The sequence below is a fragment of the Mytilus edulis genome, chromosome 8 (genome assembly GCF_963676685.1).
Source record: "Mytilus edulis chromosome 8, xbMytEdul2.2, whole genome shotgun sequence".
NCBI classification, from domain to species: domain Eukaryota; kingdom Metazoa; phylum Mollusca; class Bivalvia; order Mytilida; family Mytilidae; genus Mytilus; species Mytilus edulis.
Window position 1 is genome coordinate 79,458,663 of NC_092351.1, and position 19,064 is coordinate 79,477,726.

General features: G+C 32.3%; 1 protein-coding gene across 1 annotated transcript; it reads right to left on the reverse strand.

The window, feature by feature from the left end:
* Window positions 1-316: 316 nt before the first annotated feature.
* LOC139484404 (putative uncharacterized protein DDB_G0286901) lies at window positions 317-14,364 on the reverse strand. Its single transcript, XM_071268138.1, has 7 exons — window positions 14,245-14,364; window positions 10,169-11,134; window positions 8,831-9,895; window positions 7,312-7,771; window positions 6,302-6,588; window positions 762-831; window positions 317-321 (listed from the first exon to the last, which is right to left on the reverse strand). Exons 1-7 carry the CDS (start codon window positions 14,362-14,364, stop codon window positions 317-319), a joined length of 2,973 nt encoding a protein of 990 aa, XP_071124239.1.
* Between the last annotated feature and the right edge of the window lie 4,700 nt (window positions 14,365-19,064).

The following is a 19,064-nucleotide window of genomic DNA, read 5'->3' on the forward strand; positions in this document are numbered from 1 at the left end:
TATATTATTCTTTCGAAAGAATGAAACAAAACAAATCTGCAGTTGTATATTCATTTGCAATAAATCTTTGTTCTTGACAATATGCAATTGCATTATGAAAATTATTATTAGAAAACAAAACAACGGAGTGGTAACCATACGAAAGTAAATTCATGCTCTTCAATATGTTGATTAAAACAAAACATACTTCACAAACTCATCACAAATGCAAAAATATAAAAAAAACGTGGGGAATAAGCATAATTTTTAAAATAAAATAAAAAATTAAAGAAAGAAAATGAGAAAATGACATCCACCGAAGATCTTGAATTCCTTTTCATTCTGAAAAAAAATATAACAGTTATTTAGAAAGATCATACCATAAGGAACATGTGTACTAAGTGTCAAGTGGATTGGACTTCAACTTCATCAAAAACTACCTGAACCTAAAATTTAACCTGAAGAGGGACGAACGGATGGACAGCTGGACGCACAGACCAGAAAACAAAATAAAAAATAAATTTAAGATATGTTTTGATCATCAGTATATAAGTCAATCCAAAAAGGCCTTGCATATAAAAATTGTATGGCATATCAATACGTCATTTTACATGTAATGCATACTAATTAACTTATTATCAATTACTTTATTTAATTTTCCTTGTCTGACATATTTGTTCACGGTAAATGTCAAATATTGAAAAAAAAAGAGTAACCATTCTCCGAATTTATCAATATTGACCAAGAGATAAAAAAGTTAGCAAAAAAAAATAACGACTTACCTTTTTGGTGTTCTCTCTTCGACTGCCACTGAAGAATGACCAAATTAGGCAATGCAGGTCCTAAGGTACTCTATAACATGAAAAAAAGTATCATACTATTTGCATGATAATCACTTTTGATATGAATTACAATGGTTAAATATCAATAGAAGTAAAAAAAAATCACTTAAATTGAAAAAAAAAGAAGATGTGGTATGCTTGCCAATAAGACAACTCTGCACAATTATTAGTGGACGTGGGTACTTTTACATCCCAACAACAAAGGTACACTAAATACAGATATGAGAGAACTCGCAGTAACTGGCAGCTAGTCTAAAGCAACTAACAACTAATAAAAGAAATTATGCATCTAAGACTGCATGTTCCAATTTTTTTTTTAAATTGTAATTTTTGGGTCATTAGCTGACTTAGGTTACCAATTACCGTTTGGACAAAACAACAATAAAAAAATTGACCTTTTTGTGATTTAAGAGTAAGTCAAATAAAATTGCATGAACTTCGATGCTATGACAACTAAAATGAAACTATTTGAATACTCTATCACAGAAATACATCAAAAGAGTACAGAAAGTGAACCAAAAGCTTAAAAAATTCACCCGATCAACCCAATCAATTGATTGCTTTTGACCTTTTTTTAGTTAAAAAAATGGAAAAAAGTATAAGGAAGGCACCTCACTAAAATAACTTCCTTTACACTAATCGGTGATTTAATCTCAATCCAAACACTGTTCTGGGTTGCTACAATGTCATTTTACTAAGGAACAAACACCAACAGTATATAACCAATGTCAAACAAAATTCTGAGTGTGAAAAACTTTTCATTGTGTTTTAATTTTATTTTTGATTTTTTTTGTTGCAGCGGTAGATGGTAACTTTGTTTAAAGCAAAATCTAGCATTAACTGCATCAGCTGGACATTTGGTCGTTTATTTTCCTTGTTTACTAGACTATTTGCAACATTTTGATCCCTAGTGCATCAACTGGAACTGAAAAATGGTAAATTTATTAGGAAAATAAGAAATATGCCAGATTTTTACATTTGCGGTAACTGTTTCATACTAAAAAAAAATGAACTATATTTTTAAAAAAATGTCTGAATATATTCCAATTTTTTTTCTCGCAGAAAACGTTTGATTAGGGGGGTACACAATATTGGACTAAAACATCTAAGAGATATCTAAAAGAATTAAAAAGTTTATATTTTATAAAGTTTTTCAAATACATATGAATTTTATTCGCTCTAGTTGGGTCTACCCAGGACTGGTACAGTATCTTCGAAGAGAGAAAACCCACCCCCCTTAAACAATTTTTGGTGGAGGGGTTTGAGGAGGATTTGACGGGGATCGGTAGCTATATTTGAGGGAGCAAATCTTCCGTTTTATAGAAATCTTACCCCTATTCGGAAACCCAAATGGTTAGAGGTAATCTAAAGGTGCCAATTGACTTTTAACGGAAATGAGTTGAGATGTCCCAAATAAAAATGTCAGTATCTACTTAAGGGTCCTATAAGTCCCCACCCCCCAAAAAAACCTCTTTTCACCCTTGTAATCTCTTTAAACTTTTTGGGTTAGCACGCCAAAATGATCGGGGTTACCGATTACCAAATTAGGGTTACCATTCCCCTAATTAGGGTTAGTATTACAGGCATCATTAGGGTTAGGGTTACATACGTGATAAGGGTTGGGGTAATAGGTATCATAAGGGTTACAGTAATAAACATATTATTAGAGTAAGGGTTACTGACATCATTAGGGTTAGGGTTAAATAAATCATTAGGGCTATGATAACAGACATCATTAGTCTTAGGCTTACATTCATCATTAGGATTAGTATTACAGACATCATTAGGGTTAGTATTAAATACATCATTAGGATTAGTATTACAGACATCATTAGGATTGGTATTACAGACATCATTAGGGTTAGTATTACAGACATCATTAGGATTAGTATTATAGACATCATTAGGGTAAGTATTACAGACATCATTATAGTTAGGGTTACTGACAGCATTAGAGTAAGGGCTACATATACCATTAGGGTTAGTTTAACAGACATTATTAGGGTTAGGGTTATAGGTATCATAAAGGTAAGGATAAGAGACATCATTAGGGTCAGGGTTACATACGTCATAAGGCTTACGGTTATAGACATATTATTAGAGTTATGGTTACTGACATCATTAGGGTTAGGGTTAAATAAATCATTAGAGCTATGATAACAGACATCATTAGTCTTAGGATAACATACATCATTAGGGTAAGTATTACAGACATCATTAGGGTTAGGATAACAGACATCATTAGGATTAGTATTACAGAAATCATTAGGGTTAGTATTACAGACATCATTAGGGTTAGAATTACATACCTAATTAGGGTTAGTATTACAGACATCATTAGGGTAAGGATTACAGACATTATTAGGGATAGTATTACAGACATCATTAAGTTAAGGATTACAGACATCATTAGGGTTAGTATAACAGACATCATTAGGGTTAGTTTTACATACATCATTAGGGTTAGAATTACATACCTCATTAGGGTTAGTATTACAGACATCATTAAGGTAAGGATTACCGACATCACTAGGGTTAGTATTACAGAAATCATTAGGGTTAGTATTACAGACATCATTAGGGTTAGAATTACATATTACCTCATAAGGGTTAGTATTACAGACATCATTAGGGTAAGGATTACAGACATCATTAGGGTTAGTATTACAGACATCATTAGGGTTAGAATTACATATTACCTCATAAGGGTTAGTATTACAGACATCATTAGGGTAAGGATTACAGACATCATTAGGGTTAGTATTACAGACATCATTAGGATTGGTATTACAGACATCATTAGGGTTAGTATTACAGACATCATAAAGATTAGTATTACAGACATCATTAAGGTAAGTATTACAGACATCATTAAAGTTATGGTTACTGACATCATTAGAGTAAGGGCTACATATACCATTAGGGTTAGTTTAACAGACATCATAAGGGTTAGGGTTACAGGTATCATTAAGGTTAGGATAAGAAACATCATTAGGATCAGGGTTACATACGTCATAAGGGTTACGGTTATAGACATATTATAAGAGTTAGGGTTACTGACATCATTAGAGTTAGGGTTCATTAGTGCTAGCATTACAGACATCATGAGGGTTAGGATTACATACATCATTAGGGTTAGTGTTACAGACATCATTAGGGTTAGTACTACAGACATCATTAGGTTTAGGGCTACTGATATTATTAGGGTTAGGGCTACATACATCATTAGGGTTAGTATTAAAGACATCATTAGGGTTAGGATTGCAGATATCATTAGGGTTAGGGCTACATACATCATTAGGGTTAGTATTACAAACATCATTAGGGTAAGGATTACAGACATCATTAGGGTTAGTATTACAGACATCATTAGGATTAGTATTACATACACCATTAGGGTTAGTATTACAGACATCATTAGGACTAGTATTACAGACATCATTAGGGTAAGTACTACAGACATCATTATAGTTAGGGTTACTGACATCATTAGAGTAAGGGCTACATACACGATTAGGGTTAGTTTAACAGACACCATTAGGGTTAGGGTTATAGGTATCATAAAGGTTAGGATAAGAGACATCATTAGGGTCAGGGTTACATACGTCATAAGGCTTACGGTTATAGACATATTATTAGAGTTATGGTTACTGACATCATTAGGGTTAGGGTTAAATAAATCATTAGGGCTATGATAACAGACATCATTAGGCTTAGGATTACATGCATCATTAGGGTAAGTATTACAGACATCATTAGGGTAAGAATTACATACCTCATTAGGGTTAGTATTACAGACATCATTAGGGTAAGGATTACAGACATCATTATGGATAGTATTACAGACATCATTAGGGTAAGGATTACAGACATCATTAGGGTTAATATAACAGACATCATTACGGTTAGTATTACATACATCATTAGGGTTAGAATTACATACCTCATTAGGGTTAGTATTACAGACATCATTAGGGTAAGGATTACAGACATCATTAGGGTTAGTATTACAGAAATCATTAGGGTTAGTATTACAGACATCATTAGGGTTAGAAGTACATACCTCATTAGGGTTAGTATTACAAACATTTTTAGGGTAAGGATTACAGACATCATTAGGGTTAGTATTACAGACATCATTAGGATTAGTATTACAGACATCATTAGGGTGAGTACTTCAGACATCATAAGGTCAGTATTACAGACATCATTAAGGTAAGTATTACAGACATCATTATAGTTAGGGTTACTGACATCATTAGAGTAAGGGCTACATATACCATTAGGGTTAGTTTAACAGACATCATAAGGGTTAGGGTTACAGGTATCATTAAGGTTAGGATAAGAAACATCATTAGGGTCAGGGTTACATACGTCATAAGGGTTACGGTTATAGACATTTTATAAGAGTTAGGGTTACTGACATCATTAAAGTTAGGGTTCATTAGTGCTAGCATTACAGACATCATGAGGGTAAGGATTACATACATCATTAGGGTTAGTATTACAGACATCATAAGAGTTAGTGTTACAGACATCATAAGGGTGAGGGTTACACACATTATTATGGTTAGGGCTACATACATTAGTATGGTTATGATTACACACATCATTAGGGTTATGATTACAGACACCATTGAGGTAAGGGTTACTGACACTAGGTTAAGGGTTAATAACATCATTGACAGACATCATTAGGGTTAGTATTACAGACATCATTAGGTTTAGGGCTATTGATATTATTAGGGTTAGGGCTACATACATCATTAGGGTTAGTATTACAGACAGCATTAGGGTTAGAGTTACAGGTATCATTAAGGTAAGGATTAAAGACATCAGTAGTGCAAGGGTTACATACATCATTAGGTTTTGGGTAATTGGTAACATTAGGGTTACGGTTATAGACATCATTAGGGTACGGGTTACATAAATCAGTACGGTTAGGAATACAGACATCATTAAGGTTAGGATTACAGAAATTATTTTGGTTAGGATAACATACATCATTATGGTTAGGGTAACAGACATCATTAGGCTGTGTATTAGAGACATCATTCGGGTTTGTATTAGAGACATCATTACTGTTACTATTACATACATCATTAGGGTTAGGGTTACAGACATCATTACGGATTGGATAACAGACACCATTTGGATATGGTTACATACATCATTAGGGTTAGGGTTACAGACATGATTAGGGTTAGTATTACAGACATCATTAGAGTTCGTATTACAGACATTATTAAGGTTAGGGCTACATACATTATTAGAGTTATGATTATAGACATTATTAGGGTGAGGATACTGGCATCATTAGGGTAAGGTTTACTGACATCATTGGGGTTACGGTTACATACATCATTAGAGTTCGTATTACAGACATTATTAGAGTAAGGGCTACAAACATTATTAGGGTTATGTTAACAGACATCCTTTGGGTAAGAGTTACTGATACTATTAGGGTGAGGGCTACATACATTATAAGGGTTAGTATTACAAACATCATTAGGGTTAGGGTTACAGGTATCATTAAAATTAGGATTACAGACATCATTAGAGTAAGGATTACTGACATCATAAGGGTTAGGGTTACAGACATCTTCAGGGTTAGTGTTACATACCTCTTTAGGGTTAGGACTCCAGACATCATTAGGGTTAGTTTTACAAACATCATTAGGGTTAGTATTACAGACATCAATAGGGGTATGGCTGCATACATCATAAGGATTATGGTAAACGGCTGAATTAGCAAAAGGGCTACAGGCTAGAAACAGCATTAGGGATAGGATTACAGACATCATTAGGGTTATGGTTACAGACACCATTAGGGTTTGGATTACAGACACCATTAGGGTTTGGATTACAGACACCATTAGGGTTTGGTTACAGACATCATTCGGGTAAGGATTAAAGACATCATTATGGTTATTTTTACATACATCATTATTGTTAGGGTTACATACATAATTAGGGTTAGGATTACATACATCATTAGGTTTAGTATTACAGACATCATTAAGGTAAGGGTTAATATTACAGACCTCATTAGGGTAAGTCTTACATACATCATTAGGATTAGTATTACAAACATCATTAGGGTTAGTATTACAAACATCATTAGGGTTAGTATTACAGACATCATTAGGGTTAGTATTACATACATCATTAGGGTTAGTATTACAGACATCATTAGGGTTAGTATTACAGACATCATTAGGATTAGTATTACAGACATCATTCAGGTAAGTATTACAGACATCATTATAGTTAGTGTAACTGACATCATTAGAGTAAGGGCTACATATACCATTAGGGTTAGTTTAACAGACATCATAAGGGTTAAGATTACAGGTATCATTAATGTTAGGATAAGAAACATCATTAGGGTCAGGGTTACATACGTCATAAGGGTTACGGTTATAGACATATTATTAGAGTTAGGGTTACTGACATCATTAGAGTTAGGGTTCATTAGCGCTAGCATTACAGACATCATGAGGGTTAGGATTACATACATCATTAGGGTTAGTATTACAGACATCATAAGAGTTAGTGTTACAGACATCATAAGGGTGAGGATTACACACATTATTAAGGTTAGGGCTACATACATTATTATGGTTATGATTACACACATCATTAGGGTTATGATTACAGACACCATTAAGGTTAGGGTTACTGACAGTAGGGTAAGGGTTAATAACATCATTTCTGTTAGTGTTACATACACAATAAGAGGAAGGATTACAGACAATATTAGGGTAAGGATTACAGACATCATTAGGGTTAGTATTACAGACATCATTAGGTTTAGGGCTACTGATATTATTAGGGTTAGGGCTACATACATCATTAGGGTTAGTATTAAAGACATCATTAGGGTTAGGATTGCAGATATCATTAGCGTCAGGGTTACATACGTCATAAGGTTTACGGTTATAGACATACTATTAGAATTATGGTTATCATTAGGGTTAGGGTTAGATAAATAAATCATTAGGGCTATAATAACAGACATCATTAGTCTTAGGATTACATACATCATTAGGGTAAGTATTACAGACATCATTAGGGTTAGGATAACAGACATTATTAGGGTTAGTATTACAGAAATCATTAGGGTTAGTATTACAGACATCATTAGGGTAAGGATTACAGACATCATTAGCAATAGTATTACAGACATCATTAGGGTAAGGATTACAGACATCATTAGGGTTAGTATAACAGACATCATTAGGGTTAGTATTACATTCATCGATCATTAGGATTAGAATTACATACCTCATTAGGGTTAGTATTATAGACATCATTAGGGTAAGGATTACAGACATCATTAGGGTTAGTATTACAGAAATCATTAGGGTTAGAATAACAGACATCATTAGGGTTAGAATTACATACCTCATTAGGGTTAGTATTACAGACATCATTAGGGTAAGGATTACAGACATCATTAGGGTTAGTATTACAGACATCATTAGGATTAGTATTACACACATCATTAGGGTTAGTATTACAGACATCATAAGGATTATTATTACAGACATCATTAAGGTAATTATTACAGACATCATTATTACGGTTAGTATTACATATATCATTAGGATAATATTACAGACATCATAAGGGTTAGTATTTCAGACATCATTAGGGTTAGTATTATAGACCTCATAAGGGTTAGTATTACAGACATCATTAGGGTTAGTATTACAGACATCATTAGGGTTAGTATTACAGACATCATTAGGGTTAGTGTTACAGACATCATTAGGATTAGTATTACAGACACCGTTAGAATTAGTATTATATACATCATTACGGTTAGTATTACAAACATCATTACGGTTAGAATTACAGACCTCATTAGGGTTAGTATTGCAGACATCATTTGGGTTAGGATAACAGACATCATAAGGTTTAGTATTACAGACATCATTAGGGTTAGTATTACATACATCATTAGGATTAGTGATACAGACATCATTAGGGTTAGTATTACATACATCATTAGGGTTAGTATTACAGACATCATTAGGTTTAGTATTACAGACATCATTAAGGTTAGGGTTAATATTACAGACCTCATTAGGGTAAGTCTTACATACACCATTATGATTAGTATTACAGACATCATTAGGGTTAGAATTACAGACCTCATTAGAGTTAGTATTACAGAAATCATTAGGGTAAGTCTGACATACATCATTAGGATTAGTATTACAGACATCATTAGGGTTAGAATTACAGACATCATTAGGGTTAGTGTTACAGACATCATTAGAATTAGTATTACAGACATCATTAGGGTTAGAATTACAGACCTCTTTAGGTTTAGTATGACAGACATCATTAGTGTTAGTATTACATACATGTACATCATTAGGGTTAGTTTTACAGACATCATTAGGATTAGTATTACAGACCTCATTAGGGTTAGTATTACATACATCATTAGGGTTAGTATTACAGACTTCATTAGGGTTAGTATTGCATACATCATTAATATTAGTATTACAGACATCATTAGGATTAGTATTACAAACATCATTAGGGTTAGTATTACAAACATCATTAGGGTTAGTTTTACAGACATCATTAGGGTTAGTATTACAGACATCATTAGGGTTAGTATTACATACACCATTAGTGTTAGTGTTACAGACATAATTAGGATTAGTATTACAGACACCGTTATAATTAGTATTACATACATCATTAGGGTTAGTATTACAGACATCATTAGGTTTAGTATTACATACATCATTAAGGTTAGGGTTAATATTACAGACCTCATTCGGGTAAGTCTTACATACACCATTATGATTAGTATTACAGACATCATTAGGGTTAGAATTACAGACCTCATTAGTGTTAGTATTACAGAAATCATTAGGGTAAGTCTTACAAACATCATTAGGATTCGTATTACAGACATCATTAGGGTTAGAATTACAGACCTCATTAGGGTTAGTATTAATGACATCATTAAGGTTAGTATTACAGGCCTCATTAGGGTTAGTATTACAGACCTCATTAGGGTTAGTATTACAGAAACCATTAGGGTAAGTCTGACATACATCATTAGGATTAGTATTACAGACATCATTAGGGTTAGAATTACAGACATCATTAGGGTTAGTGTTACAGACATCATTAGGATTAGTATTACAGACTTCATTAGGGTTAGTATTGCATACATCATTAATATTAGTATTACAGACATCATTAGGATTAGTATTACAAGCATCATTAGGGTTAGTATTACAAACATCATTAGGGTTAGTTTTACGGACATCATTAGGGTTAGTATTACAGACATCATTAGGGTAAGTATTACAAACATCATTATGGTTAGTGTTACAGACATCATTAGGATTAGTATTACAGACACCGTTAGAATTAGTATTACATACATCATTAGAGTTAGTATTACAGACATCATTAGGGTTAGAATTACAGACCTCATTAGGGTTAGTATTGCAGACATCATTAAGGTTAGGATAACAGGCATCATGAGGTTTATTATTACAGAGATCATTAGGGTTAGTATTACAGACATCATAAGGATTAGTATTACAGACATGATAAGGGTTAGTATTACATACATCATTAGGGTTAGTATTACAGACATCATTAGGTTTAGTATTACAGACATCATTAAGGTTAGGGTTAATATTACAGACCTCATTAGGGTAAGTGTTACATACACCATTATGATTAGTATTACATACATCATTAGGGTTAGAATTACAGACCTCATTAGGGTTAGTATTAATGAAATCATCAGGGTAAGTCTTACAAACATCATTAGGATTAGTATTACAGACATCATTAGGGTTAGAATTACAGACCTCATTAGGGTTAGTATTACAGACATCATTTAGGTTAGTATTACAGGCCTCATTAGGGTTAGTATTACAGACCTCATTAGGGTAAGTATTACAGAAATCATTAGGGTAAGTCTGACATACATCATTAGGATTAGTATTACAGACATCATTAGGGTTAGAATTACAGACATCATTAGGGTTAGTATTGCATACATCATTAATATTAGTATTACAGACATCATTAGGATTAGTATTACAAACATCATTAGGGTTAGTATTACAAACATCATTAGGGTTAGTTTTACAGACACCATTAGGGTTAGTATTACAGACATCATTAGGGTAAGTATTACAGACATCATTATGGTTAGTGTTACAGACATCATTAGGATTAGTATTACAGACACCGTTAGAATTAGTATTACATACATCATTAGGGTTAGTATTACAGACATCATTAGGGTTAGAATTACAGACCTCATTAGGGTTAGTATTGCAGACATCATTAAGGTTAGGATAACAGACATCATGAGGTTTATTATTACAGAGATCATTAGGGTTAGTATTACAGACATCATAAGGATTAGTATTACAGACATGATAAGGGTTAGTATTACATACATCATTAGGGTTAGTATTACAGACATCATTAAGGTTAGGGTTAATATTACAGACCTCATTAGGGTAAGTCTTACATACATCATTAGGATTTGTATTACAGACATCATTAGGGTTAGAATTACAGACCTCATTAGGGTTAGTGTTACAGAAATCATTAGGGTAAGTCTTACATACATAATTAGGATTAGTATTACAGACAGCATTAGGGTTAGAATTACAGACCTCATTAGGGTTAGTATTACAGACATCATTAAGGTAAGTATTACAGACCTCATTAGGGTTAGTATTACAGACCTAATTAGGGTTAGTATTACAGAAACCATTAGGGTAAGTCTGACATACATCATTAGGATTAGTATTACAGACATCATTAGGGTTAGAATTACAGAGATCATTATGGTTAGTCTTACATACATCATTAGGATTAGTATTACAGACACCGTTAGGGTTAGTATTACAGACATCATTAAGGTTAGGATAACAGACATCATAAGGGTAAGTATTACAGACATCATTAGGGTTAGTATAACAAACATCATTAGGATAAGTATTACAGACATCATTAGGGTTAGTATTTCATACATCATTATAGTAAGTATTACAGACATCATTAGGTTTAGTGTTACAGACATCATTAAGGTTAGTTTTATATACATCATTAGGGTAAGTATTACAGACATCATTAGGGTTAGAATTACAGACCTCATTAGGGTTAGTATTACAGACATCATTAAGGTTAGTATTACATACCTCATCAGGGTTAGTATTACATACCTCATCAGGGTTAGTATTACAGACATCATTAAGGTTAGTATTATAGACCTCATAAGACAAAATGTAAAAGTTAGTATTACAGACATCATTAGGGTTAGTATTACAGACATCATAAGGGTTAGTATTACAGACATCATTAGGGTTAGTATTACAGACATCATTAGGGTTAGTGTTACAGACATCATTAGGATTAGTATTACAGACACCGTTAGGGTTAGTATTACAGACCTCATTAAGGTAAGGATAACAAACATCATAAGGGTTAGTATTACAGACATCATTAGGGTTAGTATTACAAACATCCTTAGGATTAGTATTACAGACATCATTAGGTTTAGTATTACATACATCATTAGGGTTAGTATTACAGACATCATTAGGTTTAGTATTACATACATCATTAGAGTTAGTATTACAGACCTCATTAGGGTTAGTATTACATACATCATTAGGGTTAGTATTACAGACTTCATTAGGGTAAGTATTGCATACATCATTAATATTAGTATTACAGACATCATTAGGATTAGTATTACAGACACCGTTAAAATTAGTGTTACATACATCATTAGGGTTAGTAGTACAGACATCATTAGGGTTAGTATTACAGACATCATTAGTGTTAGAATTACAGACATCATTCACTACTGGACGAAAAAACAACTGTCCATACCAGTAACAGTCGTTCTAAGACTGATAATGTTTGTTAAAGTTGTAACAGTTGTTAAATTTCACTGCTGCAGTTATTTTGTAACTGTCCCAACTTTTAAAGTGTTTGTCTATAACATCAATCGACTGCAACAACGCAAGAAATAACTGGCACAGTCATTAAAGGACTAACACAACTATTTCAAAGTTGTAACAGTTGATTTACAACTGTCCCAACTCGAAAAGCGTTGCAATAGTCATAAATAAACTGATTAAACGCCTAAATGGTTGTCACAGTCGTAATAAAACTGATGCAATAATTTGAACGTTGTAACAGTGATTTTATAACTGTCCCAACACGGAAAACGTTAAAACAGTCATAAATAAACTGTTTAAACGTAGAAAAGGTTGTACCAGTTAAAATATGATAGCTACAACCATTGTATAGTCATAGCTAATTTATAAGCGTAGCAACTTCCAAACATTGATCTTCATGTACACTTTAAAGTCACGGATACAAAATGTCTGACGGTTAAATTATTTGTAAAACAATTTTACCGTGTGAAATATAAGGTTGTGACAAAGTGAAAAAACTATCACTTCCATTTAATACATTAATTTTCGATACATATTGATTTAAAAAAAATAGTATTCTGAAATATTTGCCGCTGAACACATTTTTGTATTCCTCGGTTATTTAGTGAATGTGCTGAGTTTATATTTTTTTGACACTCCCTCGCCTCTAATCTCTTCGAACAAATAAAATCGGAACCAGCACTAGATAACTAGATACCTTTTACTAGATAATAGATAACTACTAACAGAAAAATCGAAAAACATTACCCAATATATTTGTAACCAAATGTATTTTTATAACTGTAGTAACAGTTGACGATTTTTCAATATTATCTAAATAACATAATTAATTATTTTCTCTTTTTAAATTAGTTAGGTGTGAAATCATTCATGCATACAAGGTTGTTTTCAATACCCGTAGTTTTACGAATCACACTACTTCATAATAACGGTCAATATACAAGATATACTCTAAACCTAGCGGGGAACTCCTAATACACACACTTGTCAAACTTAAACTGCTTAATATTTTCTTGAGGGCTGATTTCACACACCTATTCTGAACTTTTATTTGGGGCTACATTTTTTTTTTCTAGTAAGGCCACACCAATTTGATTCCTTGTTCGACGGACCCGCCCGCACCTATTTTTTTCAAAACAGATTTTTTTTATTTTTTTTATATTTCCGCTTCCCGCATCCGGAAATATAATCATGTCCATTTCCCGCACCGTTGTTTTTTTGTAAATAATATAAAAAGATATCAACATTTGTTTTTAAAATCACAGTCTAACCTGTATATATCGATTTTAAACACAAAAGCACCCCACCACACTTTGTAAATATCTGTGAGAATATTTGTTTCAGCATGAAACCTATTTATCCAAAGCGGGAGTGCTCCGAAATAAATTTATAACAGCTCGAAAATACCTGTAAAGAACAAAAAATTGGTTACTTTCCCCCTTACTTACATTCCCTATCAAAATGTTCGTTAGGATAAAGTACAAAGACCTTCTGAAGGATTTGCCTTCAACTGCAATTATATTGTATGCTGGCGAAACAAAACTGTCCATAGCCGCTGCACCTGTCATGATTGATTGAGGGGCCTGTCGTTCAGCAAATATCGTTTGTTGATGTTGTTCATTGGTATTTTCCCGTTTGGATATACATGATATATAAATTAGATCGTTGGTTTTCCTGTTCGAATTGTGTACGCTAATAATTTTGGGATCATTTATAGCCTGCTGTTTGGTCTGTATCAAAGCCCTGTGTAAAAGGCCATACTTTGACCTGTGTTTGTTATTATCAGGTTGAGAACAACCCTCCCTCAGACAAGGGGTCATTTTACTGATGTAGAAAAGAAAATAGAAATACCAAGGATTTGTATAGTTCTTCTATACAAAACCTTTGAAAACTTAGAATTTTGTACTCAAAAAGAGAAGAGTTACATCATATTTTAAACAACTTTTTCTAAAAGAGGGGTCCACTTATTTTGAATAATATTAAACTGTTAAAGTAAATGTGTTATGTGTTAACATGGTTAAAGTCCAGGAATATTACAAAATTCTTGGACATGTTTTGACCATCTAATACCAGATAGATATATAGTTCTTTGAGAAAATATGAGCACTTTTGTACAAACAAATATATTGTAACTTATATTGATCCCTCATAAAACATGTAAAAGGGATATTTATAACATTAAGGGGTTGTCCCTAAACTGATTATGACTTGGATGGAGAACTGTCTCATTGTCAGTCACACATACATAGACCAGATTTAATTATTTCTTGGTGAACAGGGAAAAAATACTTCAGAAATTAAAGAAATGTCAAAGTACAAGTGATAAATAAAGCTTTAATATTGTCAAAACCTACTATTTTATGTTTACAAAAAAAAATTATAATCGCTCGCCTTTACTTTTCAAGCTTCGCCTCAAAAATTTCCAAATTAAATATTTTTTTATTAAAATTTTCAAATCGCTCGCTCGCCCCAAATTTTGGAGTCCAAAAATCCGTAGAACAAAAAATTCAATTGGTGTGGCCTAAGCTTATAAATATTGCCGTATTAACCATTTTGATTTCTATACAAAAGTCATAAGAAAAGCTATGTTCAACATTTAACACATCTTTTGCAGCTATGAAAAAAAATATAAATTTGATTTGATTTATTTTATATTACCGTATTTTATTTTTGAATAGTTCGATATTAACTCGACTTTTTACTGTATATTGAACCGAATGATCTATTTAAAGTTCAAAATTTAATGTAATTGATACACATGATAGATAATATTTTGGGTCCCTTTATAGTTTTTTGTTCAGTGTGAGCCGAGGCTCCCGTGTTGAAGGCCGTACATTGACCTATAATGGTTTACTTTTATAAATTGTTATTTGAATGGAGAGTTGTCTCATAGACACACACACCACATCTTCCTATATCTATGACAGTACAGTAATGGAAAGTTTAAAATAGTCACATTAATATTGGTGACATTATATCCTGCTTCTCTGCCTGCTGAACATGCTGAATGGCAAAATTCTGACCGTATTCAAAATAGAAGTTACTTTCATTGTCCAGTCTCAGTGAAAGATTCAGTGACTCTTTTCATCCCGGATGGCAACAATTAAAGAACCTACCAAGTGTTTTTACTGTTAAATTGTTCTTGTTCTGAACATGCATGTAATATTTGCTACTGGGCAATAAACAAAATTATAATATTGTAAGTAATTTTAAAATGAATATGTTATTTTGAGACTCTCATGAAGATCAATTCAAAATAATTTGATTTACCTTTTGAAATAAAGACTATTTTTTTTAAAATATTGTTCAATTATATCGGGCCGGACTATTTGGGTGTCCGACTAATGGGGCGTCATACCACAGGGGTGTCGGACTAATGGTGTATCGGTGTAATAAACGTATATATATATACAATGTGACGAGTTGTATATACAATGTGTTGATGTCACTTTCAAATAGCACTGCAGTTTACTCAATTTCACCAGTTTATTATTTTGTTTCGCTGGAAGTTTTTATAACCATAGCAAATTAAAACCCCAAAAATATGCTTCCAAACATAAATATTATAATTAAATTATAGCAAACAGCTCACTAATAGTGCATATACATGTATGACTTTGTAATGCTTATTGTGTTTATGGAAAACAATCGGAAAATGTTGCTTAACATCTTGGGATATATATTTAGAAGGCATTTATTCAAAAGCAGATAGAATGGATTTGTAGAAAAAAGTCTTTGGTTAACCACAATACATGTATACGTGTTATCACTGGTGTGTCAATGGTGCTTTTGTATAAACTTGGGTTTCTTATCTAAACTTGTTTAATACATTGAGTTACATAATCCAATATGGCTAGACCTGTTATAGGTTTTTCATTATCACACTTATGCGGTACTGATTTTGCTTATTGTTGAAGGATGTGCAGTATCTTACAATTACATCACTTGGTCTACAGTTGATGGTCGTCTTATTGAAACTCATACCACATCTCCTTATTCTGGTTATCGTACATTATACATGTTATACAAGACTACAATACCTAGTATTATCAAAAGAATTATAACAACTGTTAATACATGTAATAGTTGTCAGACTTTTGTTAATAAAAAGTAGCTGCTTCATTTGTTTAATTAACATGGTAGACATGATCAATGGTGTCAGATGTAAACAAGCATGACAAGAGCGACTGTGCACATGCTGAAATGTCATGTCTGCTTTGCCTACATGTATGAAGGTTTTACTACATGTACAAATATCACACAAACTTTTCATTATCAATTATCGATAACCTTTGACATCTGAGAAACATTTGGAAATATATCAAACCACAAAAACTAAGCATTGTTCAATGAACCATGACATTTTCATTGAGATCAAAGTCCGATGTAAGTCTTGCAATTAGCATGATTAGACATATTCACCGTACACTCATTTCATACACCAAATATAGTTGACCTACTATTCCTACTGATTGTACATTGTAGTATTTGACATTTGTGAGAAACAATATTGACAAATTACATGTAACTGAAGTAACCTTAATTTACACTGATCCATGAAATGAAGTCAAAATCAGGCCAACCCTGTCTGACAGAGATATGTACAATGTAGACCTTTCAAGATACCTATATATATATACCAAATAAATTTATCCAATAACTCAATTAATATACATGTTATACAGTGTTATACATGTAAGACTTATTATGCTTATAGTGAATTTCACTGTGACTGTTCAAACAGTAATATTTTTTTTTCAAATAGTTACATGTACATCGTAGTGTACCATGAAAACTAGGTAAAGTGCAATGGACAAGTCACTAACAGAAACTTCATAACATAAAGAAGTATCCAGGTCTTTAAGCTTCTAAAATTTATCTGGTTAAGCTTAAATACAAAAGGTTACACTGTAGGCACGGCCAGATTATAATACCTATTTCTTGCATACATTTACTTCAACTTGTGTTGCAGGAGGGATAATAAAATTACACTTTAAAGTACATGCATGGTTTATTTGTTTCAAATACTTGGCCACTAATTAAGATTTTTATTTAATTCTAATTCAGACTTAATTTAAGTACAGCAAGCAGTCATTTGACACTAAACAATTGACACGGACTGCACGAGACCCTCATGGGTGGTTAAGATCTTTTTACACACCCTGGACATGCTGGCGGTAGTTAACAATTGCAATGCCAACATAACCTTCAGATGTGATATACATGTACTGCTTTATAAATTTCACTGAAACTAGACATTCACATTATCCATATATATTGTTATTATATTAAAATCACTGATTATCCACTAATTAAAGGTATTCATGAATTCAGATATGATGCACTATTATTATTAGTATTCACTGAAACTATGAATTTTCATAAATTCCAATTTGCTATTTCAAATGAATAATTAGCCTGGGTATTCAAGGAATTCAGAAACAATATACATGTATGATTGCACTATTAATATGCACTGCAACTACGAAATTTTGTTATTCCAAATTCACTATTGATATAGCAATTCATAATTATCATGATTATCCAAGGTATTTAATCATCCAGTAATGTGGTCCTCCTTTAATACAATTAGTAAGTTTCCTATTTTTACAAGGCACAATTTTCTTCTTGTTCAATTGAATTAGAATATCACATCATCATCATGGAATAATGCTGCACACCCTATTCATCATGTTCATTATTTCCAAAAACAATAGATAAGTAGCATAAAATAATGAATTAATCCATTGTTTCACAATTTGCCGCTCTAAGCGTGGCTCGGTGACATCTATATTTCCTATGCATCAAAGTGCACATGTAGCAGGCTTCATATTCTAAGTGGGAAGTGGGAATTATGGTCAAACCAATACATACTCAGTATGATTCTACAAAAACAAATATTCATGATATAGATGTAAACTGAAGTACAGTACATTTTTAACTAATAATAAATATATACAAATGTAATACTACATGTATATACATTGTACAATAAGAAAGTCAATAACAATAACTGTATTTACCTAGATAAAATTAGCAATCCTCATTTGATTGACCAAAAACAAATTTAAGAACTTATACAATTCTATTTTCAAGTCCCTATTAACAAGAGAAATAAATCTTTTAAGGGGGTCTACATTCTATTTATCATGTATATATATGGTGATGTCTTTTTCCCTACATTAATGATTTTTTAAATGTAACTGTGTACTTTCATTGAAGGGTTACTGTCTTATTGAGGCTCACACCATACTTTATGTCATCAATT

Excerpts from the sequence above, each read along its gene's own strand:
- LOC139484404 (XM_071268138.1), bottom strand. The coding sequence starts at position 14,364 with ATGACAGGTGCAGCGGCTATGGACAGTTTTGTTTCGCCAGCATACAAT. Across the intron at positions 9,896-10,168 it reads GTAACACTAACCATAATGAT|ACTTACCCTAATGGTTTCTG; the intron begins GTTTGTAATACT and ends GATGTATGTCAG. Across the intron at positions 6,589-7,311 it reads TCCTAACCCTCATGATGTCT|CCTGTAGCCCTTTTGCTAAT; the intron begins GTAATGCTAGCG and ends TGCTGTTTCTAG.